General features: G+C 44.8%; 1 protein-coding gene across 1 annotated transcript in view; it reads right to left on the reverse strand.

Annotated features, from left to right (window-relative positions):
• Positions 1-17,093, reverse strand: part of LOC101325984 (NACHT, LRR and PYD domains-containing protein 1b allele 3) — a 37,171-nt gene that overhangs the window by 9,190 nt on the left and 10,888 nt on the right. The window contains exons 3-11 of the mRNA XM_019946236.3: positions 15,444-15,488; positions 9,488-9,529; positions 9,126-9,155; positions 5,648-5,692; positions 5,031-5,077; positions 4,885-4,934; positions 4,394-4,611; positions 4,030-4,280; positions 1,562-1,696 (exon numbers count right to left, since the gene is read on the reverse strand). Coding sequence (XP_019801795.1) covers positions 1,562-1,696; positions 4,030-4,280; positions 4,394-4,611; positions 4,885-4,934; positions 5,031-5,077; positions 5,648-5,692; positions 9,126-9,155; positions 9,488-9,529; positions 15,444-15,488 — 863 coding nt within the window. The remainder of the gene's footprint in view (positions 1-1,561; positions 1,697-4,029; positions 4,281-4,393; positions 4,612-4,884; positions 4,935-5,030; positions 5,078-5,647; positions 5,693-9,125; positions 9,156-9,487; positions 9,530-15,443; positions 15,489-17,093) is intronic.

Raw genomic sequence — 17,093 nt, forward strand, 5'->3', positions numbered from 1 at the left:
ATGGAGTATTTCTCTCACTTTGAGGGAAAAGACTGTGACTTATTTGTTTTTTAATTCTTAGCTCTTATCTCAAGCTGACTGGTAATAGGCACTTCTGATCAATGTCAGTTAAGCAAATCATTAACCGTCTAAAACTAATAAGAACACCTTATATTTACACAGTTTGATAACTTTCAGAATGCTTCCAAACCATTACTTGGTATGATCCTTACAGCAATCCTGGGAGATTATCCCCATTTTATTGGCCAGAAATGTGGTTAACAGAACGTAGACTATTTAAAGCCCTCCAGCTATCAACATCTTTTGTAAGAATGAACTCCTGGGACCCCCTCAGTGTCTTGCTGGGCACGTCCATCCATTCAACATGTATTATTCCCTCTCCTAGTGGTTCTTAAACGTGGCAGCACATTATAGTCACCGTGGGAGCTTTAATAAGCCCAATGCCCAGGCCATTCCCAGACCAATTAAGTCAGCATCTCTGGAGGTGGGACCCAGGCCACGGAATGTTTTTAAAGCTCCTCAGGGAATTTCACTATGCAGCAAAGGCCAAGAATCACTGCTCTAAGCACACCCTTCTAATTTAATTCCACTTCCCAGACAAGGTTGCCGTTTGCTTCTCGTGATTGTTCTGATGTACCATCTGCCAGGGCCTGATCAGCTTAGAAGGGCTGAGAATCAGCCTCTCAGATCCCAGTGTGGGGACAGTGGCTTGAGAGGCCAAGGGCAGTCGGGGCCCTGGGCGAGCCCTCCACTGCCCAGGTGTGTGCAGATCGCCCACCTGCTTTGCACATTAGTTTCCTCAGCCATGTTGTTGTAAGGCTCAAATGGTTCAAAGGGTGTGGAGAGACGCTTTGAAACTGGAAAGGAAGGAAGGTTATAGAAGACTATCTGATCAACCTGACTGCTTCTACAGGGCACGAGGCCCCTAATAATATAATAAAACAGTACAACATGGACCACTGCCATTAGCTCTCTTGGCTCACATTTTAATTTAATGGAATCAAAACATGTTTTCAACTTTTCATAAACTGTAAAACAGACAAACAAAAGGAGGTGTACAAAAGGAATTTCCATGCAGACATGCAGACTAGAGAAGCTGTGGCATATGCTCAGAGTACATAATGAAAATAAGTTTTAAAAATAAACTAAGTCATTTCCAAGAAACCAAGATCACTTACAAATGTCATTGTGTGTACAGTGAATAGTTCAAATCTAACAACAATTTGTCCTCATAACTATTTTTCAAATGCCTTCCAGTAAGAAAAGCCCAATATCCCTTGCTAACATTGTTTGAAGAATTTAATTTAAAAATGCAAGAACATTTAAAACCTTTTTAAAGGGAAAGAGATTGGATAGTCTATTTTTCCAATGACTGCAGATAAATCCTGAAATTCAACTGCATTTTTGGAATAAACAACAAGTTTAGCAAAACAACTGCCTTCTTAGAAACTGGGAAATAAAAAAGGAAAACAAAATGCATTATTTTGAATCTCTTCAAAACACCATATCTAAGAAATATACATCCTTGCTACTACTCCAAGGTGGTTTTTAAAATACCTACCTCGGGGGTGATTTCAGCTTCTGGATCACTGATCAGCCTGTACTTCTTCCCATTCTGCAACAACTTCTGGCAAACGGGAGGCTTGTCGATTTTCATGAATTTCTTAGAGGAGTGCTTTACAGACTTGGAAATATCCTGAAGGAGGAAATAGGTTTTGGTTTCGAAATCCATCAGCAACAACTGTCAGAGACCTAAGAGCCAGGCTGTGCATGTGCCAGCTGCATTATCTTCACTTCCTCCTACAGAACGACAGCGGGAGAGTAGCTTTCACAGTGCTCACAAGGGAAAAAAGCCACAGAGGCTGAGTCGCCTGTGATCTGCACTTCCGGCACCCAGATCGCCAAACATCTTCCTGCGAAAGCACTACAGCCAAAAGCAACACTTATACCCTGTGTGGCACCAAAAAATCTGCTTCTGAAGAATCTGAGAAAATTAAATTAGCACTAGCATTACACATCTGTATTACTAACTACATGCCCATCGTGTGAACAGAAAGCAACTTTTTTACTGTACATGGTTCCAGCCTACTCAGAGTTTGTTTCCATCCTTATTTTCACAACTATCCCTTTGACATGGCCCTAGAGGGGACACTGGCTTTACATGTAATGTAAATGCCCCCAAGAGGTTAATGTAACCTTTGGCCCAAGCTCCCTTGGTAAAGCAGCTGTACAGCCGAACATGAAATTTAGGTTTCCTGAGGCAGAGTTCAAGGAAATCTTTTCCTACGTAGGAAAAACATCAACTCAAGAAGAAAGGTGCAAAAATAAAACACCAGCCAGGAAGGACATCCTGCCTTATGCATGCCACACTCCCCATTGTTCTGGTGGCATCCTTCTCTACATTTGCTGATACAATCAGCTCCCTACCCCAGCTTCCCAGGAAGTGTGGAATAACGCTCTTTTAATTAATTGATTTTACTTTAAAAAAATATAAAGTTCATCAAATAATAGTACTTATTCCAAATCTAATGCTAATTATACATTTTTTTAACTTTTTATTTTATATTGGAGTATAGCCGATTAACAATGTTGTGATAGTTTCAGGTGCACAGCAAAGGGACTCAGCCATACATATACATGTATCCATTCTCCCTCAGACTCCCTCCCGTCCAGGCTGCCACGTAACACTGAGCAGAGTGCCCTGTGCTATAGTAATTATACTTTAGATGTGATTATTTTTATACCGTTTTAAAGACTATTTTCCCAACGGAAAGTATTATCTTTCAGGAGACTACAGGAAGCATATTCGACTTGCTTAGGAGGAAACTAAGAACCTATTACTTAATCAAGTTTTTATACTTTAATACATATTGCTAATTTAAATCAGTATAATATTTTAAAGCATGGAAATATTACAACCTAAAACCACTGGGAGTAGGTAGTTTGATATAAATTCTATAACTCAAATTATAACTCATAAATTAGTACACTTTATTATAGCTCTAATGCTTATTTTTTTCCAATTCTGTTAAACCCTAATTTTGAATCTGAAAGTATAATTTTGAGTCACTGCTTTATCTGCTATATTTCAGTGCTCCATCCGCCTCTAAGTCGTTATAACTGTATTGACAGTGAGTCAGCCTACGAAAGGAGATTCAATTCTCTGTTATAGCTACAGTGCAGAAAATAGGCTAAACATCATGGCCTTATTCTGTGTTCTGGAAAACCGGTTCCATTATGAATATCCACACCCCTCCCCTCAGGCCATGCTACGCAATACTTGATGTCAACTTTTCTGTTAACCTCAAATATCAGACCAGTCTCCAGTGCTTCATGAACATTTGCTGCTACAAAACCCAGAATGTTGAACCCAAGGTCAATTTTTATCCAAAAAATTGCTCTGGAATGAGTTACCCTAAGAGATCCATCTTACTGACGGAGCTTTAGGCCAAGGAGAAACCTTCAGTCGCCCTACACTTGACCCAAAGACCTGAAACGGCTCCCCAGTGTATCCAGAGCAGGTGCTTCTCCAACTCTAACGTCCCAATCACCTGGGAATGTGGACCAGTGCAGGCTCTGAGTCTGCAGGTCTGGGTGGGGCTGAGACTTTGCATTTTAACGAACTCCCTGCTAATGTCAGCCAGCCACTGCTGGTCTCCATATCCCCTGGTCCCCTGGTCCCCAGACCACATGTCGAGCAGCAAGGAGTAGAGAACAGATGGCCTAGGCTGCCCACCAGGCAACCCTCTCCAAGGCCAGGCCTGCCTGTCTGTGCCATCCCCACCTCTGGAGCGCTATTTTCCTATCTCTTATCTTCACGACACTGTTTACATGTATAAACACCTGTACTCCATGGATCTGAGGACCTGGCACGCACCTAGGCACTGACCTGATGACCTCTGTGGGCGAGCACCAAATCAGACCCGCTGTGGGTGACGCTTAAATCAACAGGGACGGGACCCACCCAGATGTCATGTAAAGCCTGAACACAGAGTATTCAACACTTAGTATTCACTTTCATTGATTTACCTTGATGAAGGACTCATTATTGGTTGCTATGTACACTCGAAAAGACAAGGACGGGTTATGGTCGATGGCTTTGTACAGGATCACAGCCCCGTGGTGGAATACTGTTTCTTCGCTTTGAATAACGGGTCCCACAGGAGAAAGAGAGCTCACGTGCCATTTGACATGGGTTGCAGAATGGTCCACAGTATATTCTAACGAGGCCCCAGTACTTTTAACATGTAAGACTTTGAACGTCATGTTGGCATCGCAGTCTGTTAACACATGAAGGTGAATCAGTATTCCAGGTATTGTACGGGTTGCACACATACTCCCACACATGTGCACACGCACACACCAACTAAACTTTCAGCAAACGAGTACTTACGACCCAAGCAGAGGGAATGTGGAAAATGAATGGAGGTAAGGCAGGTTGGGTCACATTTAACATCAAACAAGGGTCCACCGACAACCCAGGGCTTCACAACCAGGTCCGCGTATTTGCTCCAGGACAGGACGCAATACTTGATGTCAACTTTTCTGTTAACCTCAAATATCAGACCAGTCTCCATGCACTGGTAAGTTCCCTCTGTGTCCACCTTCAGTCTGCATTGGATAGATAAGAACACCTGTTTGGTTAGGAGAAGACCTCTGAAAATTATTTTTTTTCAATTCATTTTTTGTTTTTAATTTCACTCAAAAGCACTAAGGGAACGCTATAACATTTTGAAGCAGCACCATTATCAAAGAAAACAACCCAAGTAATTACATAAACTGTGTAAAGTTAGTTATGCTTTTTGTGTTTCCCCTACTTGGGGTTATAATTATGTAGAAAGTTAAATTACTGAAGATATGTCTTCTGCATTCACAATTACTTACAAAAACTGTCCCCGGGAAAGGAGCCTGGGGGTCACTAGTTCATTGTGTTTCTGGAGGAAAAGCACATATATAACCTATAAGTAAATGCTGTTTTCTTAAATAAAGCAAATTAAAGAATCATCCCTTCATAATTAAAAGATACTTACATTTTCAGCATTACAGTGTTCACAGTGAGATTGGATTTCATTAAATTCTAAATGACAGAGAAAAAGTTTTGCTTATAGGAATGTGACCGGCATTTTCAGACAGTAATTGTTTTAATAAATATATAAGATATGACCAGATTACAAAATTCAAAGGTACAGGTCCCTCAGCAATAATGCGACTGTTTTGGAAAACATCAGTTCACACCTGAATTAAAATGATCTGTGGGCAATTCTTTACCCTCCCATTCTTCAACTGTAAAAGATATGGTCACACATGTATTGGCGTAAGTCAGTCACAGCGTAAATCACTCAAACCCCCATCTCCAGCGTCACAACCAACAGGAGCTTTAAACATACATTCAACATCTCCGCGAGTGGATTCAGTGCCACATAAGGCATCATGCTTGTGAGTCCCGCTGTAGGTCTAAAGGCATGAAAACGAGCTTGAAAGCGACTCTTAAGTTTCCATGCACCCCGTTTTGGCACATTAAGTCTTTAGCTGATCTTCTGGCACAGAAGCAACAGCTCTCTCAGAATCCTCCTCTCACACCACATGCACAGGGAGAACGGGATGAATTAGAGAAAACGAGAGGGCAAGGGCACTGCCTTGCTCTTACCCTGATTAGACGCGTCCTCGGTGGAAGATTCTCTTAGCTCCCCATCTGTGGAGACAAGAAGGGACCGAGGCACAGGTGGTCATGAACGAGCTCTTCACTAGTTACTCCTCACCTAGGCCAGCGTCTCGGCTGGACAGCCGCGGCCCCCAGTGAAGAGCCCTTCATGGTGGCCAGGAGTCGGGAACTAAGCTGGAGTCATTATCCCCAAGGTAGGGCTTGACTGGCATCAGCCCTTCAGGCTAGTACAGAGTTCGAGATAAGCTTGGAAGTAAGAGAGGAGTTGACGTCTGATTTTAGGCATACTTAAACTGGAACTGTCTTGGAAGCGTCTCCGATTTAGCATGTAGACTCCTTCCATTGGCTCCCCACTACTTTCAGCTTCTATCAGCCTCCCCACGCTTACTGCCCTCCGGTCACTCCGTGCCACTCTCCACACCAAAGTACGCTCCTGCCTCAGGGCCTTTGCACTTACTGTCTCCTAGAACAAATATTCACGCTGCTCACTCCATTACATCCTTGCAGTCTCTGTTCAAATGTCGCCTTATCAGAGAGGCTTTCTTGATGCCCCCACCCCGACCAAAGCAGGGCCTGCCTGACACCTCTCTTCCCCCTTCATTTTCTTCAGGGCACTGCCTGCCACCTTGCACACTATACAGTTCAGTGTTTCTGCTTCCTGTCTCTCTCCCCACTAGAATGTAAGCCTCATGAGGACTGTAACCCCAGGGCCTAGTAAGTGCTCACATTCTGATTGACTAGAATTCCAGAATACAAAAATGTATTATGAAAGGGAACAGTGGTGAATTTTCCTATTATCTACACTGGCCACTAGTTGCATGAGCTTGGGCACTCTAGTTATGTACTAAATCTCTCTGTCCATTACTCTCCTCATCTGTTAAATGAGGATTAACATAATACCACCCCCAGAAAGATAGAAAATAAAATTACAGGTAGGTATTACACCTGGCACTCGGCAAGCACTCAGTGAGCGCTAGCTAACTGTTATTAACTATTATTTTGCTAGGGCAATGGGTGGAACTCATTAAAAAATTAAAGAATTCTAAAGTAGACAATAACTCTTCACTTGGGGTAAGACCTAATATGTTGAATGCTTGGTTTTATAGTTTAAAGATCTGAACAAGCTTTGGAAGGGTGAGCCCACGGGTAAGACAGGCATCTTCACCACATGTGGAAGGTCCTAGGCCACCACCAACGCCCAGAAGGTGTGGACTCTCCCCAGGATGCTTCTCCAGCCCTGGCCACACAAGCTGCTTGCTATCAGGGCATTCATTATACAGGAACCAGGAGTTGCAAGACAGAACCAGCTTTAAGAAACAGCATTAAGATGAAATAGAAACTAGAGACTAAAAGTATTCAGAATTCTGGACTCAGAATACTATAGATCCAAAGGTTCTTAAATACTGACCTAAGTCCTGCACCACAAAATTCTTCAATCATATTTCCACAGCCACTATCCTAAAAAGCATCATAAAATTCTAAATTATTTAGCGGCTATCATCTATACCCGGGATCCCCGGGTATAGGAACCAGGCCTCACAGCAGGAGGTGAGTGGCGGGCGAGCGAGTGAAGCTTCCTCTGGGGCTCCCCATCACCGTCCCCATCACTTGCATTACCGCCTGAGCCATATCCACACCCCCCTGACCCGGGTCCATGGAAAAACCGTCTTCCATGAAACTGGTCCCTGGTGCCAAAAAGGTTGGGGACTGCTGATCTACACTGCATTTCATCCACATCCCATGTTTTTGTTTCTACCTATCTGCCTTGGGAGCAGAGAAAAGAAAAGAGGTTAGAGAATCCTAACCACCCAGCAAACTGAGTCTTCCACCAGGTCCTCCCAGCCAAAGCAGAGAAATTGATGCAATTCTCTCCAACACATAAACCACAGCTTCTCTTTAATCCACACGACACAGGTGACCTCAGAGCTCATGCCTATGAGTGGAAGGCATATCCGATCGTGAGGATGATGGGTGGGCCTGCATCACCAGCCAGCCCACAGAAAAGTAAGCATCCCAGGGCAGCCTGCCAGGTCCTTCCACCTGACCTGAGAATGGAGGTGAATGGGGTGGGGGGGGTCTCTTTGATTTCTCCCCCCAGGGTGGAGGATAAAAGGTCTTTTAACAAAGAGAATAAACTTGGGGGAGGGCAGGGCCCGGTGGATAGCCTCGGGGCTCCAGAGACAAGCATCTTCAGCCCACCCACTTTCAGTGCCAGAGACATCCAGGAGTCTAATTTGGCCAAGGGCCAGGTCCAGCAGCTCCCTGACCCACACAGGCCCTGTCTGACTGCACTGACCGTGCCCTCCCACCCAAACATCAGCCTATCTCGAGCCTCTCTGACTCAAATGTCTTCCACCTGGTTGCCACCCTGGTGAGAACCCGGTCCAGGCCTGGCTTCCAGGACCCTGAGGGCCCTGCCTCTGGACTCTGTGTCCCTGTGGCCATTTACTCAATTATTAACCAGGGACAACAAAGACCGGATCCCAATACACAGCTTTCTGACTTCATTTCTACCCTAATCCAATCTACTGGAGGCTAGACTTCTGACTGCATTTTGCAGGATGAAATAGTCCTTATAATGTATAAAGGGGATTGGAAGTAGGAGGGCTGGTACACATTCTTTCTTTATGGGTATCAGAATGTGACAGCCACTCCACGAGTGTGATACAGAAATAATTACAGGTTCTTATCAATACATAACGTGATTGCAAGGAGCTTACAATTATCTTCATGGGTTCTCCACTGGGAAACCGCAGAGAGAATTAGATTAAAGACAGAAGGACTTCTGAGTGAAGAGACTTCATTAATTTAAAAATATTACAAAGGAGCCCTCTGACTGCCATGTTATAGTATTTGTGTTCATAAGCAGATTATATTCTAAGAACTGGGGGGAAAAAAATCCTGCAGTAAAATAAAATCAGTTAGAATATAAGCTTAGTCATGCAACATTTTTTTCCTAAGTCTTTCACAAAACTTTAGATCAAAACCAAATTTTATATTTAGAATCTACGTCTTTACAGTGGTTTCATACCCAAGTTGTTCACAAACAGCCAGAAGAGCAAGCCAGAAACTTTAAACCACAAATGTACAACATTTTCAGCAGCAAACAGTTTACTCTGTGATAAACTGTGGGCGGCGACCACCTCGGAAGGAAGCCAAGGCCACTGCGGCGACAATGCAGATTTCAGCCAGTCCCTCAATCTCTTCTCCTTTGGGAACCGTGAGGGCAGAACCACACATGCAGAGTCTTGGCATCAATGCAGACCAGGAACACATCCTTTGTATTCCAAGTCTACTGAGCTCAAATTTTCAAAATGCTTATTCGTTTCCCAATGTTGAACCCAATTTTACACAGGAAAAGATCACGAACAAGCAATTTGCAACTTAAAAATCTCAAAGCCTATCCGTCTTTCTTCCTTTCAACAACAAGAAAGAAAGTCAGAGGAAGGAAGGATATACTCACTTGTTTTTTCTGGTTTTGGCGTCTCATTATCTACAAAAAAAAAAAAAAGGTCTAAATCAGATTCATACAACAACTAAGAAAAAACACAGGCTAACGGGAGAATAGGTAAAATGTTTGCCTCTCACCAATAGCAACCATTTCCTGTCTTTCTTTTTCAGCTCATCCTGTTTTGCCACTTTGCTTGCCAACTAGCAATTATTTACCATGTGAGCACTTTTTCAGTACTTCACAAAAAAGACACTAGTAATTATTATGTCCTCAAGCAATGTAAGTGATCTGGGCATTACTTTAAAATAAAAATAAAGGTGTCTATGTTTAACTAGAATTCTGTAATTAAAGAAACACATACACAGATAACTCACCAGATTCACTTTCAGAACTGCTCTCAGAACTGCTGTCCTCACCTTAAAAAAAGCATATGCCAGGAGAAGCACACAATGAATAAAAGTAGGAACTATTTTTTTTTAATTATACATATAATAAAACAGATCCAAACTCAACTAATTTCTTCTTTTCATCCATTCTCACTAAGTCCCAAACTAGCGTGGTTTACAGAAAAGAAGGCTTATCTTTCTTTGGAGCTGGATAAAACACACTTTAATGGCTTAAATATGAGCTCAAATCACACTCTGGCTGCAATAATCACTTTATTTGGGTGTCACCCAAGTCCCACCCAGCCTGACCTGCTCTCGCTGCTCCTGTCTTGGACCCACACTCGTACGTCTAGAAGGCTCCATGCAAAAAGTTCAAGGACACAACAGTGCAGAATACTGTAGTGTAAACGCCATTTCCCTGAAGCACAGGACAAACAGTCTATAGTATTCAACTACTTCTGGAAAGAGCGATCCCCAAGAATGCTCCCTCCTCTTTCTCACGCCCAACTCAGCGCCTCCATCCACGGCAGTCAGGCTTCTGTTCCCACAACTAGTTTGGAATCCTTTCCCTGATGTCCCCAAAGGCCCACTAAGCCCCAGACCCATGACTGCCACGGGTAGACGAGACCCCTACCTCCCGTCCTGCCCGCACAGCCCTCCCGTCTGTCCTGGTTCTCCGCCTGCCTCTCCGTGTGTCCTCCATTTGCCTTCTGCTCCGCTCCACACTCCACCCACACTCCCCGCTTCCAGCCTTCTTTCCACCTCAAGAGCCCCAAGAGCGCTGGCCACCTACTCCCAAATCTGGATCTGACCTCCACCTCCAGGCGCACCCTGGGCCTCCCCTGGCTGCCCAGATGAGCGCCCAGGCAGAATCTGCTCAGCCAAGTGCACCCCCTCCACTCCCTCCCCTCGACTGCCGTCCTGCTTCGCCCCCCACGCAGGCTCAGGATCCCCTGAGCAAATACACGGAAAGCTATTCATGTTATTCTCAAATCTTCCCTCCCTACAGACAACCACTGACAACCAAAACCAAGGACGGACAATAGTTCCATGGAGAAATGGAAAGATTTGAGAATAAAGATGAGGACGATAATACAGCAGCTAAGAGCAGCTTTTTGGAGTGTTCACTATGTGCCAGGCGCTGTGCATATACTTACTCATTTACGTGTATTCACTCATTTACATGTATTTACTCACTTTGCATATGTATATATATTTACATATATTTACGTAAGAGCTTTACGTATATTTACACATTAACTCTCACTTCCAAATGAGGTAAGCTGAGGTCAGTTAACTGACTTATGCAACACCACGGAGCACCAGGGCATTACCCCTTATCCCCCGCCCAGGAAGCCTGGAGCTAAGATTTCAACTTGAGCAGTCTGGCCTGAACTTGCCCTCTTAACCGTGTTGTTACACTTGCAAACATGCTTCTTGTTACTTCAGCAGTTCAACACCCAGGAGCTAGAGACTGATTGGATGGGGCGGGGTGGGGGGAGTAGGAGGCAGACTCCTGCATGAGAGGATGCCTGAGGGGAGGGCGAGGTGTTGAAACAGGTGCTGGGAAATCAAAGTGATAGGACATGGCCTTGGTCTTCCAGGGCTGAAAGAACAGAGCAGTGGTTCTCAACCTTGGCTGCATGCTGATATCACCTAGGGAGCTTTCTAAACACACCCATGCCTGGGACTCTGGGATGGGGCTCGAACAGCAGTATTTTTTTTAAAGGTCCCCAGATAACTGCAGTGTGCAGCCAGGGTTGAGAACCACTGGCCTAGAATCAACCCATTTTAATCACTTCCTCGTTCCCCAAGCTGTACCCCAGGATGATTACCACTCCTTCCTCCAAGCCCTTACAGATGCCATCCCATTGCCTGGAAATCCCTTCCCCGGACCCCACTTCCAGAGCTCCTAGGTATCCACTAAGAGCCAGCGCAGTGTCACTTCTGCTCACAGTCTCCCTCTGCCCCACCAAGGTAGGTGAGCCCTGCCTCTTTCCTGATCCTGTCACATTTACCCCGTTGCCAAGCAGTGCCTGCTTGCTTAGCTGTTGGTCTGTGAGCCCTGGAGGACTGAGGCTGTGTCTCACCACCTTGATTCCCCAGCACGCATCCCTACACAGATGCGCAATGAATGAATGAATGTGTGAATGAACGAATGCTTTGCCCAGCTTTAAAGAAGCAAGCAGCCCCTACCATGGTCCCTCCTTATTCTGTCGGTTCCCTCTGGCAGTCTGGGACCTCTGCAGGGCTGTAATTCTGCCTGGACCAGTCCCAGGTGAGGCCCACCTTCTGCCCCAGGTCCCTGGGAGAGGGAGTCTGGGGCCAGCCCTTCAGCTCACCTTCCCTCTGGTTCTGGACCTCGGACTCCTGATTCTGTTTCTGCCTCCCTGCCCTGTGAGCCTGCCCAAGTCCCCAGGACCATTTTTCTGCCTCACGGCACAAATTTGAGAACTAAATAAGATGTCTGCGAAGAGGGACCAGCCCAGGGCCTCGCACACAGTAGGCACTTAATAAGTGTTACTAATAGGTCACATTCACTCCTAAACTCCAGTGACAGGCCAGTCCAAGCCTGCTACTGCAAGCACTAAACCCTTCCCATATTTGTGCAAGTGAAAGCTCCCTGTTCAGGGAAGCTGGTGCACAAACAACGCTCAGCTCTGAGCTTCTCTTCCGCCAGCTTCTCATCCTGATGGGTGCCACCTTCGCCACGCCCGGCTGCCCTTCAGAACGCCAGCCTAGATGCGGACAAAATCCATACTCCTTCCTTTGATCCACTGCATTCAACTAAAAAAACCGCTAAGCTTTTAAAAATAAATTTTACTTTAAAAAAAAATAAAAGGAGGGAAAGGTGAGAAAGGGAACAGAGGGAATGTGACAGCAGGCAAGCTGAAAGAGCAGGTCCCAGGCCTTATCTGGTCCAGAGGCCGGTGCATTTTCTCCCCTCTGAGGGTTGGACACTTCGGGGCAGACAGCAGGGGGATGCAGGCCACAGCCCCTTCCACATACTCTCGGCCTAGAGAGAAACAGCGGCTGCCCGCTTGCTCTCCACTCCCGAGGCCAAGTCAGGGGTCACTCCCGTCTCCCCTCTGGGGCTCGCTGCCCTGCCCTGTACCCCGTATCAGCTTTGCTCTCAGTTTACAGAAATCACCTTCTGCTTCTTGACAAGGCCAGCCTCCCTTCATCCAGCTGAGAAGGCTCCACGCCACTCTGGCCTGAGGTGTCTGTCCCTTCACTCACCTGACCATCTGTGTTACCCACTGGCTGGACTATACTCTGCGGGTACACACTTTCAACTCTCATCTTTTGATTCGGACACTATCACCAGCAGCGGACTTTCTCCTCCTTTCTCAGACAGCTGGGGGAGAGCTGTCCTTGCACAATCCCATTTTAATCTCCATTTTGGTTATATCTTACAAATCCATAGTTCTCCTCTTTTATTTAACGTTAAAACCAAAGGGTACTTCACGTAACTTTAGGTACGGTTCCCCTTTTGTCACTAGGAACATGGAAACCTCATAAAAATAGCCGACGTAATCATCAAATCCGTACAACGTTACCTTGAGGAAAAAGAGAAAATATACTTAATTTTCCAGATATAACAATAAAAACTCTACCATCTGGCAACAAGATTGCCAGTTGGCTCTGTTCTCAGAAATGACAAGGGTAAGGAAACAAATCAGAGGGACAACTTTTGCTACTTGTGTGTCCTGAAGTATATTCTATTCCACATAAACCTAATCACAGGAATAGATCAAGTGTGCAAAAACCACAGTCCCAGCAAACTGTTCGGGAAGCAGGACCCTGGGCACGGACGTGACTGAGCTTAAGTTTTTCAAGAAAACATGTGGATTTTTTCTGGACAACAAGCTTTGGATATTTTTCTTCTGATATAAGCTGTTTTTTTTTTCTATAACGACCTTATTGAGATCGAATTTGCATACTATACAATTCACTCAAAGTGTACAATTCAATGGCTTTTCGCATATTCACAGAGTTGTACATCTATCATGACAATCAATTTTACATTTTCATCACCCAAAAAAAACCCCTGTACCTTTTAACTATCCAACCTCCCCATTCCTCCCAGACCTAGACAACCAATACTCTATTTTCTGCCTGAATAGATTTGCCTCTTCTGGACATTTCATATAAATGGAATTACATAATACACAGGCTTTTGTACCTGGCTTTTCTCACTGAGCACGTTTCCAAGGTCCAACCATGTTATAGTATGTATCAGCACTTTATTCTTTTTTATGGCTGAATAATATTCCATTATGTGGTGTTGTGTATTGAATTGTGTTCCCCCCCACCCCAAAAGAAAATTCATGTTTGAAGTCCTTAGACTATGACCTTATTTGGAGATAGTCTTTATAGAGGTATTTACCTCAGGTAAAATGAGATCATTAGGGTAGGCCCTAATCCAGGATGACTGGTGTCCTTACAAAAAAGGGAAATTCAGACACAGAGACACGTCATAAGAAGAACATCGTATGATCATGATGATGGCTATCTACAAACCAACAAGAGAGATCTGGAACAGATCTTCCCTCCAAGTCCTCAGAAGGAACCAACCCTGCCAACATCTTGATCTCAAGACTTCTAGGGCTTCCCTGGTGGCGCAGTGGTTGAGAGTCCACCTGCTGATGCAGGGGACACGGGTTCGTGCCCCGGTCTGGGAGGATCCCACATGCCGCGGAGCGGCTGGGCCCGTGAGCCATGGCCGCTGAGCCTGCGCGTCCGGAGCCTGTGCTCCGCAGCGGGAGAGGCCACAACAGTGAGAGGGCCGCGTACCACAAAAAAAAAAAAAAAAAAAAAAAGACTTCTAGCCCCCAGAACTGTGAGACAATACATTTCTGTTGGTTAAGCCCCCCAGTCTGTGGCATTTCGTTACAGCAGTCCTAACAAAGTAATACAGACGGGTATACCACATTTTGTTTATGCATTTAAAACCTGATGGACGTTTGGGTTGCTTCCAACTTTTGACTATCATGAATGATGCCGCTGTGAACATTCATGCACAAGTTTCTCTTGGGTATACACAGAGGAGAGAAATTGCTGGATCAAATGGTAATTTGTTTAGCTATTTGAGAATGACCTGTTTTCCCAGATGGCTGTGACAATTTACATTCCCATCAGCGGTATATGAGGGTTTTAATTTCTCCACATCCTTGACAACACTTGCTACTATCTTTTTCATTATAGCCATCCTTGTGGGTGTGAAGTGGTATCTTGCTGTGGTTTTGATTTGTATCTTCCTGAAATGATATTGAGCATCTTTTATGTCTTATTGGCCATTTGTACATCTTCTCCGGAGAATAGATTTTTTAATCCAAAGGGCCTATGTAATCTAGCCCCCGCCTGCCTCTGCAGACACACTATGGCCCTGCCACCTTTCCCCTCTCTCTCTGATTCCAGTCATCTGACCTTCTTCAGCCTCTGCAAACAAGCACTGTGCACTTTCCCACATCAGGGCCTTTACACCTGCAAGTCTTTTGAACTAAGACAACTCTTTTCCCCACCTTTGCCCCGTTACCTCAATTCATCCTTCAGAGTTCAAGTCGACCATCACCTCCTCAGGGAAGCCTCCCAGGACTACCCTAGCCAAGTATCCACCACCTGGCTGGGCTCACAGAGGACCCTCTATTAGGTTAGTGGAGCCAATCTAGGAAATGGCCTGACTGCCCCATCAGATAAATTCTCAGTTTCACTAAGTACCTCTTTATCACCAAACTTTAAAGTCACTGATTTCACTAGGCTAGGTAATCACGGAAGTTTAAAATTCATTCAACTCTTTCAAGTAGAAAGATGAAAGTCCCTACCTTTCATTCAGATTGTCTGAAGTAAAACAGAAAAATAAATGGTAATTTATCTTGCTATGAATTGGTTATTTTGTAAAAATTTCATTTGGGCATTTACCAATATTAATCACATCCCTTACCTGATTTAGAGTCCTTTGAAGTATCTAGGTTGGGACTGGGGCAATCTAAATTTTTAGAAAGAAACAAAGTTTAATAGTATAAATACAAGGATAAAATAGAAGATACGTCCATTTTTATAAAAGCTGCTAAACCAAAAATAACAGAAGCACCCAATTCCGTAAACTGAATCACCTCTTCAGAGCCAAAGCAGCCTTGCCTGTCAAATGAATGCCCAGTTACCAATGGTAAACAATGCCATATTCTCAAAGGAAAAAAGATTTAGCTCAAGAAACCATAAGCCTTCTCCAATAGAGGGCAAACAGAAAGCCAACAAACTTTATCATTACATTTGGTTGGATCCCTGGCAATCTCTCAATTTCGTGCCACAGGGCATTGTTTCTTTGTTTGATTAACTCAGCAGCTCCCTAAAAACACCCCTGGCGATTAAGTAACTTGACACCAGAAAGGAAAAATAAGCACCTGGTTTTAGATTTTGTAACTGAAGGGCAGACAGTGGTGTTACTATACCAAAGAATCAGTGTCCTTCCCCAGTTAACAGTCAATTCAGGCAAACAACTGGCAACAATTTAGTAAAATGACACAAATAGGTTAGAGATGAGGATGTAAAGTTGGCCAGATAAGTTGTGAACAGACTAGGGAGGACCTGGAATGCAGTCAGGAAGAACTGGCCTCGGGGGATGGTTCTCCTACAGGGAATGACATGGAGACGCGGAATAACATGGAGACGCAGAATTACATGACAGCTTCAAGCTGGAATGGGCCATGGTGTTCCCCAAGATGTTGGTGGACACTGGGGGGTACTGACGCTCAGGATGTGTCATTAGACTCCAGAGAGCCTGACACAGAGGCCACTGCAGAGATCCAGATATGAAGCGATGAGAGCCTAAGCCAGTGTGGACGCATGGGAATGGAGGTATTATAGTATAGGAGAAGAAGGGGTAACTGCTGCAGAAGTTACCAACAATGCTAAACAGAGCAAGAGCATTTCTGTGTAGGGAAGGATTGCCCCTCAGCTACCATGTCCCTAGTCTGTATTTACGCCATGCTCAATTAGCCTGCTCATGGAACAGACAACTCTTCCATTTCGTTTGTCTGGAACATTCACCCACGCCAGGCTGGTGAACAACAGGGGCTTAATTACCAGTTGACTAATTCCCCTGGGTGTGGGCAGAGACTACTGTCCCTTCAATTTAATGAGCATTGATTTAGTGTCCACCGTGTGATGGGCACTCTGCAGCATTAGGAGAAAATCCATGTCCCAGCAAACAGCCTGTGCGAGGGCAAGCAGTAGCCACGCACAGACAAATGAAGAAATCAGGACAGCACAAAACGAAGGAAGGCCCGTATTCTGCTGGTCCAAGAGAGAAACTGAGACCACTCACTGCAGGTGCGGAATTCAGCACAAGTCCTTGAATTTGGTAGCGCTGAAACAAGCCTGGAAGGTTGAGTGTGCAGGAAGGCAGAGGCATCTCAAGCAGACAGAAACAGGCAAAAGCAAAGAGAGGGACGGGTGAGGTTGAGGTCAGCACCAGGAAGCAGAAAAGCTGGCCAGATCCAACCCTACACTTGACAGATTCACGACAGCCCCATACACTACACATTGCAGGCAAATGTTGCAGAAACTGTTATTAGATTTTAATCAGAATACT

The sequence above is a fragment of the Tursiops truncatus genome, chromosome 4 (genome assembly GCF_011762595.2).
Source record: "Tursiops truncatus isolate mTurTru1 chromosome 4, mTurTru1.mat.Y, whole genome shotgun sequence".
Taxonomy (NCBI): domain Eukaryota; kingdom Metazoa; phylum Chordata; class Mammalia; order Artiodactyla; family Delphinidae; genus Tursiops; species Tursiops truncatus.